This window comes from Engystomops pustulosus, chromosome 6, assembly GCF_040894005.1.
Source record: "Engystomops pustulosus chromosome 6, aEngPut4.maternal, whole genome shotgun sequence".
NCBI lineage: Eukaryota > Metazoa > Chordata > Amphibia > Anura > Leptodactylidae > Engystomops > Engystomops pustulosus.
The window spans coordinates 63,251,216-63,268,772 of NC_092416.1; the positions used below are offsets into that span (position 1 = coordinate 63,251,216).

Consider the following 17,557-nt stretch of genomic DNA (forward strand, 5'->3'; position numbering starts at 1 on the left):
TGAACACATGAACTTTTATTCACTCCGGCAGATATTTTCAATGCTCTGGAAATATACTTTATAGGACACAGGTCAGCACCACAAAAAGCAGGCACTTTTCTGCAATACATATGAACCGGAGAGTGGAAACCTCTACAGTGTGGTCTAACTGTGTCATCCTATCTATAAAATGCAGTGAGTGTGGAATTACCCACAATCCCTGACTCTTGTGGAAACATTGTGGGATTAATATTGTGGTGGGATATTGAGAAATCTGTTAAACACTTTGTGGTTTTGCTTAACCTTGCAAAGCAATTTTGGTGAATTTTAGAAATGTGTAAATATTTTTTTAGACTTTTGACCCACAATTATCAAAAACAGTTCACACTGCACTAAATGCAGTTTGCCTGTGTAGTGTGCAGGATGCGCCAGGTTCACGCCAGGTTGTGGTGCACGTTCTTCATGAATCTGGTGCCCCGGCACTGCTCCGACAGGGTGCGGCAACTTTTTTTTACCTTTAACATAGAGCGCGCTACACAATTCTGCTTGATAAATATGGCGCATGGTCCTTCTGTTACCTGAACGCCCCCTTCAGTGCAGTAATTTGTGTCGCGTTGGCTATAGTGCAGCTGAACAGCCCAAAGTCCTTCAGAAAACTGGCTTTAGTAAATCTGGGCCTTCATCTCACAAATGTACATAGAAATAAAATATATAAAAATGATGCCCCTTCTGCTGCCAAAGCTGTAGAAGTGATGTTAGCCTTTTTTTTTCTTTATATACTTCCGTCTTACCATGTTTTTAAGTGCTGAGCAATTGGGTTGCTTCCCACTTTGTGTCTTTTTAGATCCTGTTAAAAATCATTTAAATATTTTCACAACACTTATAAGAAAGAGAGGTTTGGGGACAGAAGAACTTTTTTATGAACTCATTTTATGAGACAAAAGATCTGAGATCACTTGATATTAAAATTAAACAAAATGTTACAGGGCCCTAAACTACATTCATAATGGTGTCTACCAATGTGTCAGAGAGAGGTGCCCGTAAACGCCAGGGTTTGGCTATGTCCGTAGTTGCTAATAGGCTGAAATGGTCTAGTGTGTATGTATTCTGGATACCGGTGGGATGGCTTATGTGGAAATATCCCTATAATCTAAAAATTAAAAGGCTGTCAAGAAATATTTTTCTTAACATCCTATCTTTCTTAAAGCGATAAATAAAATAAATGATTTCTATCTAACATTAAGTGACTTTGTAATTTGGAGCTGTGTCCTAGCGCTGAACTGCTCCTCCATAATAGACCTGCTCAGCTGTGGATGATTCATGGTCCACAACCTCCTGGGACCCTTGTCATTTTTTGAACAATCCTCCGGAGTTCCATAAAAGAGGTTATTTACAAATCCCTTCTACTTTTCTCCTTCAAGATCCAGCTGCGCTCAGTGATTTGCATTCTTGTTTCCACGATTGTGTAATAGATAACAAAAAGAAGAGAGAATTTTTAGAATTGTTTAGATACTTGATTTTTTAACCATGTGTCTTTTAGGACGTGTATCGTGTCTGTTGGGTATATTACACATCAACCACACACACAACTTGTCCTTGTCTCTAGACACTGGTGAGATCATAAAGGCGTAAATCTATTAACAGGTCTAGGTTGATGGTTACATTTTAGGAGACTTACTTATATCTTTTCAGAAATAAGAAGAAGCAGCTAGAATGTTTTTAAGAGCAAAACATTTCCAAATAACATAAATAAGGAAATAAATTGTGGTTAGGTATAGGAAGAATGTTCCCAGAGCTACATAAATCTTAACTAATGGATACAATTGAACCCACTAAACAGCCCCTCATAGTTCCAATCAGAAGCAAAGGTTATGAGTCTGGAGTCTAGGGAAATATGTATCTCACAGAGTAATATAATAATTAGCCATGTTACTGGGTTTAAGTTTCTATTCACTGAACATAAACATGATTCATGAATGTTGCTGGGAGCAGGTCCGCGTCTGTTACTCCAGCGGGTAAGGTGCTAAAATACAAATGCATTGTGGATACTTTGCTCTCTGTTACTAATAAGGTTGAGATTATTGGGTTCATATAAAACCCAATTAAGATCTCTGGTGTTTGTATCTTAAGATCCGTATCTTAAGAACTTTTTAGCTTCTGCAAGTTCTCTGTAAATTAATAGATACATAAAAAAGATATAACAGAGGATGGTAAAATGTTATTTTGGGTATACTTACCAGTATTTGGTTCCCAGCCCTAACTAAGCCATAGCCAGTTTCATGCATGAGGGCCAATAGCTACTTAATTTTTTTGATCCAATTCACAAGATATTTGGGGTAACATAGTGTAAGTTGTTGACAGGGCCGGCGTCCGCACTGGGCATACCTGGGCAAGTGTCGGAGCCAAGAGCTGCTGGGGGGCTTCACATAAGACTGTACATAAGGAATCCATGGGGTGGGAGGGACTATTTCTAATGAATCCACAGGGAATGAAGGGGCCTTATATAATATAACCATGAAGGGGCTGTTTGGTATGATAAACTATGGCATATTTTAGGAAACAAAGGAGACTGTTTTAGTTTCTGAATTTTTGCACCCAAATTACAGATGGATGGATGGACCTCTGGTGAAGATTTTACTTTAGTCCTAGGCCTGCAATGATCAGCTGTGAGGTGATCAATTTTTGAGGTGATCAAAAAAAACTTTTGAAAATCCAATTGTCACAGGACCAAAAACATTTTTACAGAGCTAATATAAATTATTCTAAATACACCTCTTAAAGACCTGGTCAAAGCATGGATACATATTTGATTTTAAAGGAAACCTACCACTTCTGAAGGTAGGTGTGAGATGTAAACACCGGGCACCAGCTCAGGGTGAGCTGGTGCCGGAGCTTACCTTAGCGAGTGTTTTAAACCGCTATATCGCGGTTTAAACACATTTTGATTTACAGCCCCGAGGCAGCTTCGGCGCTGTGCGCGGCCGTGCGCGCGTGACGCCTCCGGCACTTCGTATGGAGGCGAGCGCGCACGGCCGGGCGCAGCGCCGAAGCTACCTCGCGGACGTAAATCAAAATGTGTTTAAACCGCGATATAGCGGTTTAAAACACTCGCTAAGGTAAGCTCCGGCACCAGCTCACCCTGAGCTGGTGCCCGGTGTTTACATCTCACACCTACCTTCAGAAGTGGTAGGTTTCCTTTAAGTAATCTGATGTTAGGACTCCACATATCTAGCACATCTTCTAGTGCATGTACTTAATATGATTGTCAAAACTCTTAGGGTACGGTCACACGTCGCGTTTACTGCATGCGTTTAAAAATGCATTGGAATAGCTGAAGAGCGATTTGCCTAATTATACAGCTGTTAACACTTGCGTTAACAAAATGCAAATGCTAACATTTGCGTTAACATATATGTTAACTGTGTGTTAACAGACGCGTGCAGTAACCGGGATGTTAACGCATATGTAATGTGTTAACAGTTGCATTTTGTAAACGCAAGTGTTAACAGCTGTTTAATTAGGCAAATCACTCTTCAGCTATTCCAATGCGTTTTTAAACTCATGCAGTAAACGCGACGTGTGACCGCACCCTTATATTAAAGGCATTACTAAGTTTATTATCCCTTTAAGGACAACTTAGGGCTGCTTATAATGAAATATAAAGCATAATTGTATCTAATTGGAGATAGAAAACTATTTTGTTGAGTCTCATTATTTCTGCTCATTAGTCTCTACATTCTGGCCTGTGAGTGCATGATCTGTTGTTGAATACGAGAAACGACAGAAATGATCCTGTTAATATTGTTAAGTATGCAAAACACTGAACTCCGCTGCTTGTTAAGTTGACCTCACTTAATGGCTGACAGCTGGTTAGCATTTTCGCATCAGAAAATATGTTTCTTAGAAATCCATTACAGGACAAACACGTTCAGAGAAATCTTAACACAACTTGTAGATTAAAACCTTTTTTTTTTTAAATATCAAAAATATACACAGATAAGGCTCCGGCTACAACACCTCTAAAATGGGGTAAGATAATTAATTCAGATTGCCCAATAGGTTTTAGTGGTTCTATAATATCAAGGTCATAAGGGACTTTGGGGCAATATTATACATATACTAGAGGTTGTATTTATCTAATTTTGAGTCATTCTAAGGAATAAATCTTGTCCTGATACTATAGAATTTAAAAAAGGATGTACTTTCTTTTTCTCTTGACTGTTGATGTAAAAATGAACACAATGGGGCACATTTACTTACGCGGTCCTGCGCGTTCCCCGATCCGGAGTGTCCGCCGAGAATGCCCTGTGCCACGATTCATGCTCCCGATATCCCTCATGTGTTGCTCCCCGCTCAGGTCCGCCGGTGTTCACCATCTTCTTCCCGGTGTATGTAAGTGCGACACAATTTTAAAGTTAAGTCCCATGTTCTGTCCAAATCAGTCGGATCGTCCAATGGCCCGCCCCTGTTTTCTGATTTCTAAATCCCTGTCCCAGCGGTGAGATCCCTGAAAACATTGGAAAACCCTACGGAAATGCGGCCGTGGGACCCTTAGTAAATAAGCCCCAATATAAATATAACAGTTCCAGAGTTTTTATAGCTTCACTTTAAAATGTCCACTTTAAATTGCCTATGCAAAAGGTCTCTGGTTTGATTAGTTTTGATTTGCTCTTATTGTACGAAAAGCAAATAATTATGAGATACCTATTGCCATTGCCCATAGTGAAGTCGGGGTGAGTACATGCTCTGAGAAGTGGGTGCATGTGCAATGGTGAGGTGTACTGACCTCAGCTTCCATCATGCACAGTGTGTAATCGGGCCACCATATTTGGGAATGTGGTCACCAACACATATGGTAAAAATGTTAGGGACCCTAAACCCTAGCGTTTTCTCTGGAAACGCATGTGCGTTCGTGCTGAGGACCTCCCCCTGTGCGCTAGCATCGTGGTATGAACGGACACCTAGCGGTACATGTGACCGTGGCATGTTTCCCCATTTGTCAGGTGATCATTTGCACACATACAATTGCCATCTAATTTTAAGGGATTATTTTTCCAGATTATTATGAGGCTATGAAAGGTGATCAATATTATAAAATATGGAACATCTCCTCCCTACTCCCCTACAATATGCCATTTATAACACTGGCATCATCTAACATGATAGAGGATCCTTTACTGCCAGGGAAAGGGTGTGACTGTCACCTATGCGAAGTGGCCCACCACCATGGTACTCTACAAAATCCTTGCCTTTTTTATCTTGGAGTACTAAATGCTGAGAACTAAACACCTACCTGTCATCTTCATAGTGACACAGGTCTTTCTTTCATAATATGATTTAATGGGATGATATTCTTAAACAAATAAATGCTTGCAGAATTGAACAATGGACTCTAAAAGTGTAGATAAACATTAAATAATCTTATCTCGATGGGAATAGCCTCTTGTATGAGCACCAGTGCACTCAGTCTACTCACACATTGTGAGGCAAACACTTACTGCCGGGAGAGCTTTAAACAGCCAAATGAATCCTGGAAATGTCTCCAGCCCTTTGTTTCTGTATTTCTTTTAGTGACTTAATACATAACACTTCTTTGGAACAAGGATTTGGTACATAAAATTATGCAAACAAATGGTAGTACAATAAATTCTGAGGAAAAAATTGTTACATAAGGTAAAAATAATGCTGCAGTTGCACACATTTCCCACTGGAGGAGCTGTATATTAACCTCCAAACAAGATGCAAGAGTTGTTGGTATTTTTTAAACATTTTTTCCTCCTCTTGCGCTGAATGAATCAATATATGCCTAAATTCCCTGGTTTGTGGTGCCCTGAATGGCATATTTGTCTAGTGTAAAAGACCATGAGTACAAGCATATCTTTACTGAAAGAGGGAAAGAGGACATGTTACCAAGTACAGAATGCTCAATGACCAGGGATTAAAGGATTAAATGCAGGATATACAAAAATGTCACAGCGCAACCAGAATTTGTCACAATAAATACAATTGGTAAAAATTATATACAAAGATAATAGAAATGTAAAATATTTTTTTCCGGAGTTGCAGCGTCCACTGGTGACCAGAATCCAAAGGATCCGGATAAGAGAGTATAAGAAGCAAAAGAAAATACTAGGAATATGGGGTGGACCCAGGAGTGGATTAAGACTGTGATGGGCCCTGGGCTGTACTATTATTGTATTATTGCCCCTACAAGTCTGTAATTCCCTTCCTACATATGGTACTAGATACTAGAATCAAGCTTCTCGGGGAATGGAGGATTCGTCCGTTCTGCCTGCTTTCAAGCTGAGGTTTCAGGACCTTTGAAGGAGCTTCAAAGATTCTGAACTGGCACGTGTGTACATGTGTATTGACGGAATGAACATATGTTTAAGAATTTCATGGATGAAGGTCCTTGTATAAAATTTGGTGTGTGGTTTAGGTGACCATGGGCCCCCTTAAAAGTCTTGGGCCAGGCTACTGACCAAACTGCCTACTGTCATTACTGTTAATGACATACCTCATACCTCCTAATAGTGCCCTGTTTTTTCATCTTAGTGTTTTTTAAATTGTCAACCTGTTCAAAAGTGTATATGTCAATTATCTCATACATGTAACATTTGTCATTCTGTAGGCTAGAAAAATATAGGGTGGAACAGCACTGTGATATGTTGGATACTGAATCCAGGTGTGTTATTCTGTAGGAGTGTGTCTCTGTATTCTGCATTAAAAAGAAAGGGTACCACCCCCTTGACTAGTATCCACTGATTCTGGGGATCGACAGATTTAAATAGCACAAACATCAAAATTATAAATGTTCAATCAAATATGTAATTCAGCAATGTATGTTTTCCAAAAACAGCCTAAACTTATACATTTAATTTTACGATTTCATTCTTTTTTTACAGGTGGCCGGACAAGAAGGCGCCTCGTTCACTCAGGAAAATGACCATGACACGGCGCTGAATTATTTCACTCTAGCCGTCATAGCCAGTAATAACAACCCCAAATATCTCCGTCAGCGGTCAACCTGCCTTCTTCATATGGGAGACTATCACAGCGCGGTCACAGACATGGATAAAGCCATCCAAAGGCACAGTGCGAATGACCTAAAGACACAAGTGGAAGACTTCTGCTGTAAGGGATACATCATGCTCATACAGGAGGAGGATGAAGCAGCCTGCAGGCAGTACATGAAGGCTCTGAGCCTGGACAGCTCATTGGCATTGTCCACCATTAACAATTCACCTGGAAAGCAGCGGCTGGCAGAGATGTTCAGTCACGTTTCACAGAAATATTATGAGCAAAAATTGCTAGAAGAGTCGTGGAAAGTGACTGAATGTGGATTACTAATCGATGAAACCAACCAGGAGATGAGGAAATTGAAAAGCAAGATTAAAAGAGAAGCATCAGGATGTATTGTCCATTAGTGTAATTGTATAGGACTAAGAACTCCAGAGTAAAGTTATCCAACTTGTGCACAAGATCAGCAGTGGTGCAGTAAAGATCTCAGCTTAGTTAGTTGAGAGGATTTGATATAAAAGGTGGTCCCCTACTTAAGAACACCCAACTTACAGAGGACCCCTAGTTACAAATGGACCTCTGGATGTTACTAATTTACTGTACTTTAGCTACAGTAAACAGCTCTAACAGTTATTAAGGTGTCTGCAATGAAGCTTTATTGTTAATCCTGGTTCTTACGACAATCCAACATTTTCAAAATCCAATTTGGTCACAAAATATTTTTGGCTGGGGTTACAATTATAAAATATACAGTTCCGACTTACATACAAATTCAACTTAAGAACAAACCAGCAGAACCTATCCTGTACGTAACTTGTGGACTACCTGTACTGCAACGGTTTTCTTAGCTACAGATATGATCAGAGCTGTTGTCACCATGGCTATCTATAAGGGATAGAGAGGTACAAGAGGCTTTAACCAAAGGGATCATTTAGAGGTAACGTCGCAAGAAGATTTACCCATAAGATGATACAAGTATTAGGAATGGAGCTAAGAAGATTCATGTTATGCCTTTGATTGTCACTTTCATCACTAAATAACACCACCACTCTTCTTAGTTACTGGGGGCATTATTCAACAGAGGTTGCCTTCATACAAAATGTAGAACCATACGTGCAGAATATCAGGTCTATATTGATACATTACATTATCTGTTGGGCTAGATAAATAGGTAGAAGGAGCAGCACTGTGGATAACCGGATTAAATCCAATGTAGGTGCAGGCTTCAAGGAACTGACTTAGAAAGGAAGCAGCACTCCAAGATAAATAGTGAATATTTATTTCACCAGTTGTGTTATCTGTTGGGCTATATACAGGGGCGTAACTAGTAGAGGCAGTGCCACATAGCGGATTTCTGATTGGTGACTCTATCCCCTCAGTAAATATACATATTTGTATACTCACATTTATACACTTACACACATTTTACACGTATGCACACACATTTATGCACTGATATATACATTTATACACTTACACAGATCAGCCCCAGTAGCTGCCTACCACATGAGGAATTATAGGTGAGAGATCCCTAGTCCTGTTGTTCTTCTCTCCCCTCCATCCACCCCAAAATTTCTTATCTGAGCTGACAATTCATGCTGTGTACTGTGAAAGTTGTGCACTGTTATATATTGGAGCACATGTACTGACCTGTCCAACGGATTTCACAGAAAATGCATTGTCTGACGATAATCCACTGTGCCGCGATTCACTAAGATTGTGCTCTCGATATCCTGCATGTGTCGCTTCCCCGCTCAGGTCGGAGGGAGTTCACCTTCTTCTTCCTAGTGTATGTAAATGCATTGCCCTGTCACGCAGTTTGAAAGTTAAATACCGCGCTCAGTCCAAATCAGTCAAATCGTCCGACGGCCTGCCCCCAACATGTGTCGCATGGAAGCCTGCGCGGCTGTGCCAAAAACCAATCGCATGCAACACAATCCCAGCACAGACACCTGTTAAATATCTGTCCAAGCCGTGTAATCCATGAAAGTGGTGAACAATATGCTGTACAATATTCAGTATAACCTGAATACAATGGTGCACATCCTCCATTCTTTAGTGTGTCAGGTCAGATGCCGGGCCCCCTGACACTGCGAGCCCCTTAGCAGCTGCTGTGGCTGCTTGTCCTGTTGCTACGCCCCTGGCTATATATACTTCTCTAACACATACTTCCACTTTGGAGATCAAGCAACCATGTATGACTGGGTTGTTATTTACATGAAGGAGCCTTATGTAATGCTACATTTATTTACATAGAACATCAGATAGCCATGGCCACCTCCAGGTTGAGACCTCATTCACTTTTAAATGATTAATGGAGGGCAACAGTTAGTTGTAAATATGGCAGATTACTGTGCAATGCCTGTAAATGCTGCTTCACCAGAACAAACTGTGTTCATACACTAACTACATAGGGAATGTTGAGAGATTTGGACTCTGAAGGCAGCAGAATTGTGAATGCAACTTTAGAACATAATGCATGATATAATGCAGATACAAAAATGTACAGTACAAAAAATGTATCAGAGATGTATCCTGGTCTGCGCAAAAACTATTAGTTTTAAATGCCTCGCTCTACATCATGGGTTTGAGACAGTCTTTATAGGAAATCTAACCTATAAATCAAGCAAGATACACCAGAGACACTTACTCATAGATCCAGAAACTGTGAGAGTGGTGATCTTCTTATATTTGCTATCCATGACCTTCTTCCTTCTCAAATTAACTTTTTAAATGATGCTAATGAACCAGAAGGGCTCTGCAGGGCATTATCAGAGCCCATCTGTGCTGTAGATTCACAGGCTGTAACACTGTGTAGGAGCACTTTCCCCCTCCCACTGTCATTCTGCTGTGAGGTTAAAATAGGCAGAGGAAGGGGGAAGCGATAAGGGATTAGGGGGATGAGTGATACAGTGTTACAGTCTGTACAGCTACAGCATGGTGGGGCTCTAGTAATGCCCCCATGAGCCCTGCTAGCTCATTAGCATAATTTAAAAACTTGTGTTTAGAAGGAAGGAGGCCATGGATAACAAATATAAGTAGATTGCCATGGTCAAGGTACACCAAAAGCAGTTGTGGCTCTGTGCAAAAAGGAGTATACTCCCAAATTTTGGCACATTTATTTGGTGTAAAATAAAACAAAAAAGAAAGTAAAAATACTTGGATAATCTATTGGATAAATTTGGTAAAGAATAGGACTGTCCGCCTAGCTTTGCACCTGCTTATTTTCAGGCCCTTTGAAAAAAATTTGCCTAATGCAATTTAAATTCACCTCTGGGGTGTAATATAGGGTAAAACACAGGATCAGAACAGGATAATTCATCTAATGTATGTACACAATGAATTTACCAGCAGAATAAATCAAGGAAATCAAGCACTAATATGAATTAAAATGAAACTAAACATACTTACCCTCTTTTCACCGATCCCGCCGCTGGTCTTCTTCAGGATTGATATATTTGGATCGCTGAATAAGAAGAACTATAAAACGCAATGTCCAGCGCTCTGGGCAGTTAATTTTTCACACCCTCTCCGATGGTTACAATAATGAATGCAAGTGACTCCACTAGGAGTATAGTAAGTGCAACTCTGGAGTATAATACAACATGTTACTCAGAATAACTGCAAGATTAGTCAGGTAATATAGTTACAGGTTAAAAAACATTTTTATGTATATGAAGTCTATATATACTGTGAAATAATGTTTAAAGTTGACCATGAATTTAAATAAAACAATTCTTAAAATGTTCTATGTTTTGATTGTCTTGTTTTCCCTATTCAGCATTAGAGAAACATATTGGGGTATTGTTATTGGTTCACTGATTATCTACTATTTTATAGTAGGTAGGATAATGACTGTTTTTGTTGCCATGGGTTACAAGAAAATTGTCACTATACAATATACAATTGTGTCTAATGCAGTGCCTATAGTAACCTGTATTAATGTTTTTTTAAACTCTAAAAAATTCCTTTAGAAGAAGGATAGTTTACTCAACATTGGTTTAAAAGTAAAAAAATATTATATAATAATATTATTAGCTGCCCTAACCATTCTGCTCCAGTCCTGCTCCAGAGTTGTCTATCATCCACAGCTGTATACTGTAATGCGTGATCACACTCATGGTAATATCCTATGGAAACGGTAATCTAATTATTACAACATGTTGAACTGAAACATGCAATGCCTTTAAATCACATCCAATCCCTCTTATCTCTGTCCTTTAAATAGCAACAATTTTCAACTCGCTTGGTCTCGCTACAATGTATCCAGGGTGTCCATGCAGAATTGAAAGAAATTCTATTTTGGAAGTGATAATCTAATTGTGTTTTATCTTGGTGTGTGAGGGTGAATGGTTTTAACTGATTTCAACTAGTGATACTTGGAATTACCCACGAGGGAGACTTGGAGGGACTGATTAGCATTAGGCAATTTCAAGGCTCTGTAGAGACACTGTCCTTGTGTACACAAGGTCACTTTTAATAAATTGCAATTGGCGTAACCGTCTGTCTCATTAGATGCTTGTTCTGTAATCATAGTGCAGTTGTGTCGTCTCAGAGAGGTCTACTGGAGTGCTGCATTTATTAGTCAATGACATTTTGGATCATCAGTTGTCGTCTTCCAAAATATGCAAGTTTGACAACGCTGGATAATGAGTCACGAAGCTTTGCCTTTTATGTCTCCTCTTTTCTTCCTTGGATCATGACAGTAAAATTATTAAGACTCTTAACATTATTAAGGCATTAAGAATGATAAAGACATTGTAAGGGCCCAGGATTCGTGCCTGATCTCTTATCCATTAAATAATTCTAATTGAAGCAAAGTCACGTATTCTGCTTGAATCGCTACACATTCGGATTGTTTCATTGGATTTCTGTAAATGTATTACTTTATTTTAAAAAAATTGCATGATTCAGCTATTCTTCCATGGACTGTGACCTATAGTTAAACGAACTGAAACCATATGAGTAGGAGTTTGCATTGTTTGCTGTCAGGGTATATGCAGGTTCAATTGTGTTTTACCTCAATTTAAGTTCAGCAAGTGAGAGTTCTCAAGAGTTTGCCAATTAAGGCCGCCTGTCAGACATGTGGGGACTTATAGCCATTGATGCTCCACTCGGCTGTTCTTGGAAATATGAAAATACGTTTTCCAGGAAGAGATAAAAAATTGCGTCTTTTTGCTACCTTGTAAAGCAGCCTCCTTAACATCAGCCATGACTTTCAGGAAGCCTATTGACGTGTGGGCTTAAAGCCAAACCAGTGAGGCACAGTTTCTTACCTGGTCATACGCGATCCCTCATCCGGAATGTCCACCGGATTGCACATCTGCCGTGATTAAAGACGATCATACACCCGATTTCCTGCTTGTGTCGCTTCCCCGATCAGGTCCGCCGGAGTTCACCATCTTTCTCCATGTGTATGTAAGTGCATTGGATGCGACACAAATTTAAATGTAAAATCCAGCACTTAGTCTGAATCTGTCAGATCGTCCGATGGTCCGCCCCCCTGATTTCTCTTGCATGAAAGCTGGCGCCGATGTGCCAAAATCCGATCGCTTGTGACACAATCCTCGGCGCGATCCCCGAAAAAGTCTGGAAAATGTGGCCGCGGGACCCTTAGTAAATAAGTCCCAGTATATCTATTCCAGAAGTAACAGATTCCTAATTGTAGAAGGCACTTTTTGGAAGTATTTGCATCTCGTCCAAGAAAAAAAAGGTTCATAAAGGCAATATATGCCTCCTCGCTCGGCTGTCACCAACAACGATATCCTCCAACCCTGCCTCTTATGGTGCACAGGAACTGGTCCAGAGCCTGACCAAACATAGAACCCTCTTAAGGGGTATACCCACTGATCCAGCACGACATAGGTAGGAAGTAAAAATTCTTCTTTATTTTCCCATCCCACACAGCCAAGCATCACAGACTGATGCGTTTCGGCACACCATGTCTTTATCAAGGTCTGAATACAATGCAAGCGAACACAAACTTTAAATACCTGTGGAGAAACTTCAACTCCCTTCAGCTGGCAGACCAATCATGTGATCGAAGATAATTACAAAGAAATCGTGTGTACAGCATTGACTAATATAAAAAAATAAATTTCAGAGTAATAAAAACATCAATAACTGGAAATTGCAAATTTGTGTGAACACAACCAAACAATATGGAAGTATATGGGAAAAAGTGAGACAATGGATTGTTCATATTGCACACAGCGTTGCAAAATATTATGGAACTCGAAGATACAGCAGAAACCAGCTACAAAAGCCATCCAATACATAATGTATGTTCTGGAAATCAATCATAAAAAACAGAGGTAAGGCATAATAGTGAACACACCCCCATGCATTATGCACAGATATGTCATCGAGATGCAGGTTACAATCGAATGTCATTATTATAATCTTAGTTCCAGCACAGTTATAATCCAGCCGTTGGTTTGTTCATTTCATATTAACCCACTTACCACCTCTCACTGACATCACAATGCAGGGTTTGTAGTGCAGCCTGGCCTGTCCCTGCACTTAGTGGCTGAATCGTTGCTCGCTTCTCACAGATGTGCGGGGATATGCATTCTGCATGCGCTGATTTTCAGAGGGATGTCTTCATGGTTATGAACTCCAGGCCCTTGGAGACATCACAGGCCCCTAGATGGTAGTGTTATGATGTACCACAATTGGTAGACAAAGGAGGGGTTATAAGCCCTTTTAATCTCAGTGTACCCAATTCTTGGGTTCACTGCTATTATCAATGTGGGTGTCCATGTGTGCATGCACCATCAGCAGCACATGCATAAACAAACTTAGTAGGCGTCACGGAACATAGGAGCTAGCTGGATACCAGATCAGTCACTTATGTTCAAGTGAGGCAGCTGTGAAACGGTCTAGTGTATCCCATCCATCTTTCAAAATATAGATGCCTGATACTGTCCTATGTCTATATCGTATACTATGCCATATAGTAGCTTACAATGCAGTGATATTAGTAAGCAAGGCAGACCTAGGAGCATTTGTAGTATTGTGTGGCAGCATATGACGCACTTTGTGATTGGTAATTCCTTGTTCTTTTAATCGACATTTAATAAAGGTTGTAGTTTAATAGTTTTGATTCTACTCAGTGAATACAATCTATAGTTTATACATCTGGCGAGCAAACAAATGGTATTGTTTATAGCAATGAATCACTACCAAAAACATATGTTAATTTAAATGATTAGGATAAGCAAAAATATTGAAAATATAAATATATTGGAAAATATAACTCAGAACACAAAACTCCAGGCCTCATATACTGTATCTAAAATATTTCTATGGAAAGTGATAGGAAAACAACGAAAAAATTTGCCCTTATGGCCCACCCACACCTCTGTGTCGATTGTAGGTACAAGCCACACCTCTATATATAACCTAAAAATTCTAAATTACACTAATAAATATCTCGTTATTTCTGAGCTTATCTATCTGAACTCCCTTACTTTCACTTGTCCAGGTACTTTGTACCTGTCACTTTGATACATACTGTAAGTCTTTGTTAACTGCAGTGGTAATGTTGCTTGAATTGGAGCTTGAATTTCATATTTTCTATGAATAATTGGTTAGTATCCTTGGTGATAATTGAAGAGCATGTGCCATGAGCTTGAGGTGATGGTGAAGGGTGAATGTGCAGGGAGGTGTGCAGACGCAGAAGTGCTAGGATGACAGGAGAAGAGAAAGTGTTACGCGTTCTATGACAATCCATCAAGAGATGGCATCTTACTGGTACAAAACCTTATATTGAGTTTAAAAGTGTATCACATGAGGATTGCTCAGTACTGATCTTTCGATCACTGGGGATATACATCATTTTCAATGAAATGTAACTTACTCAGGTTCTTGGTGGGGCTGGGATCTTACATTTCCTAGGGATACTAGACATATCTTACTACCTTAAAGGGGTTTCCCTCAAAAAGAGAATTCTAAGATCTCAATCCCCTAGTGATGTTTACACAATAAAGATCATATTTAACTGCTCCTATTACTCAGCGATGGTCAGTGCAAAATTCCAGTGTGTGAGCGGGGGTTCTCTAAGCAGACACATTATTACTCATTTAGTTCTGTGAGCTTACAGTGTGGTTAGACTATCAGGATAAAGGTTTATCTACACTTTCATCTGGCTTCTGAAATTTTACTAGTTTCTGACATAAAGAAAGAGAGATGAGACAGATCAGAGATAATAAGACCCATGAGATACCTATTACACAGGTTGACACTTTATTACTCATCTATTTCTGTGAGCTTACACTGTGGTTAGATTATCAGGGTACAGGTTTATCTACACTTTCATCTGGCTTCTGACATTTTACTAGTATCTGACACATAGCAAGAGAGATGAGACAGATCAGAGACAATAAGACCCATGAGATACCTATTACACACTGTCAGTTCTGCTACATATCTGTGTTGTTTGTGTTGTTTGTTGTCAGGAAGTGAGTGAGTGTCTGTGAGCTCCATCCGGCAGGAGGGCTGGTCCGGTCGCATGGAGCAGAGAGACAGAAATTTCAGCTGCACTGCACACAGAAATCCAAGATTGCTTCCCTGACCCCAAGTCAGAAGTTACAGGGTTGTGTATAGGCGCAACTGAAATTGTGTACACCAGGACTTATGGAAACTGGTTGGACTTATATATCTGTGAAATGCTGCATTTTTGTTAATAACAGTGAATTAGAGAATGTGTTATTTTGTTATCCCAAATACATTTAAGAAACTTGTCTTTGTGGGAATACCCCTTTAAGTTTCACCTGAAACTGCTGATTTTTACTTAGGAATGTGTATGGGATTGTCTTCCCTAATGGAAGTTTTGAGGAACTTTTCGCCATCTTATTCCACTATTCCCAGTGAAAATGAATGCCAGTTTGGCCAAGTTATTCCCATTTGGGAATTTACATTTAATTTAATTCATTTGCCACATGTAAACATTTCTTCAATTGGATGTTATTATTAAAAAAATGTTCCTGTGTGAAGATAATTTCTCATAAATTTAGTAATGTTGTCCCTTAGAAACGAGATAGCTTGGATACAACCACATTACAATTAGGCAGCAGTGGCCAGACATGCGCTATTGAGTCCTGCCAGACTTCCTGGATTCAGCAATCATTACCACAGGACGGCTGTTCGACATGCAGTAACTCCCAGACATTTCATATACAAAAACTTTTTGTTTCTTTGGGCAATCCCTCCAGCAGAGGTGGCCGTATCCGAGGAGTCAGTCTTGTTTCTAAGAGACTATATGACTACATTTATGAGAAATTATCTACACACAGGAACATTTTTTTAATAACATCTAATTGAAGAAATGTTTATATATGGCAGATTATTGAAACAGAATGTGAGTGCCCAGATGAGAATACCCCTTTAAACGTGTATATTTATGGCAGATGTAGGTTGAATACAGGGCAGTTTCCAGACAAACAGAGATAGTTTTAGAAAATCCCCCCAACACATAATTCATACTATTTCAATAATTACAACACAACATCTTGTCTGTTGCAGAATATCACAATACAAACCTCAGCTGTTGCAGAACATCAAAATACACACCTCACCCACTGCAAAGCTCATAATACACACCTCACCTACTGCAGACCCTCACAGTACACAGATCAGCTGTTTTAGTACCTGATAGTACACACTTCAGCTGCTACAGAACCTCATAATACCTACCTCAGCTGCCGCAGAACCTCATATTATACACCCAAGTTGCTGAAGAACTTCCCATTACACATCTCAGCTGCTGCAAAACATCATAATACATACCTCAGCTACTGCAAAAAACAGTCATCAACTGGTGTGACCACCATTTTTTGCCCACAGTGCAACACATCTCCTCAACATGTACTACGTTAACGCGCAGTGTTTACATTGGGTGGGGAGGAGCTAGACCCGGTTACATAAGCGTTTACACTTAAACCCTTGTGGAATAAGGCGCCTGGCCTGCCACGTTTAGCAAAAAGCTCCACCAGTTCAGATCTGGTCTACAGGTACGAAGTGGCGAGGTTTGCAGCAGCATTTACTGAGAAGTGAATAAGGGTGCAGGACTACCAGCAGAATTTTAGGACTGGTATTTAAAACGCCTTAATGAATTCAAGCCATTGTGTTTAGATTTTAATATAAGTTTATATGTAAACTATGTTTTTCACATAGTCACATTCTCTGGAAATAAATTATGGCACTCTAAAGCCATGTTTACATGTTGCTTTTACTTTGCATTGCATGTATATTAACACCTTAGTGACCCAAGCCTTGTAAAGCCTTGAAAAGGCTTTAGTGATCGGGGCATTTGTAGCGAATTTTCATACTTTTAGGGGCCATAATTTTTTCGCGTGCTATCTTAAAATTTTTTGCTACCTTTTTTTGGAACACATAGGGCTAATTAAAACGTAATAAAAGTTTTCATTTTTAGTTTTAATCAGGGTTAAAAGTAGAAAAAAATATATTTATATTTATAGTATGTATTTTATTTAGTTTTCAAATTAACTCAAAATTAACATTATCAATGAATTCCCTAATTGTAAGAATGTAAATA

The 17,557-nt window shown here is 39.5% G+C and overlaps 1 protein-coding gene across 1 annotated transcript in view; it reads left to right on the forward strand.

Moving 5' to 3' along the window:
* Window positions 1-10,708, forward strand: part of TTC34 (tetratricopeptide repeat domain 34) — an 85,081-nt gene extending 74,373 nt beyond the window's left edge. The window contains exon 8 of the mRNA XM_072156331.1: window positions 6,885-10,708. Coding sequence (XP_072012432.1) covers window positions 6,885-7,406 — 522 coding nt within the window. The 3' untranslated portion in view covers window positions 7,407-10,708. The remainder of the gene's footprint in view (window positions 1-6,884) is intronic.
* The last annotated feature ends 6,849 nt before the right edge of the window (window positions 10,709-17,557 follow it).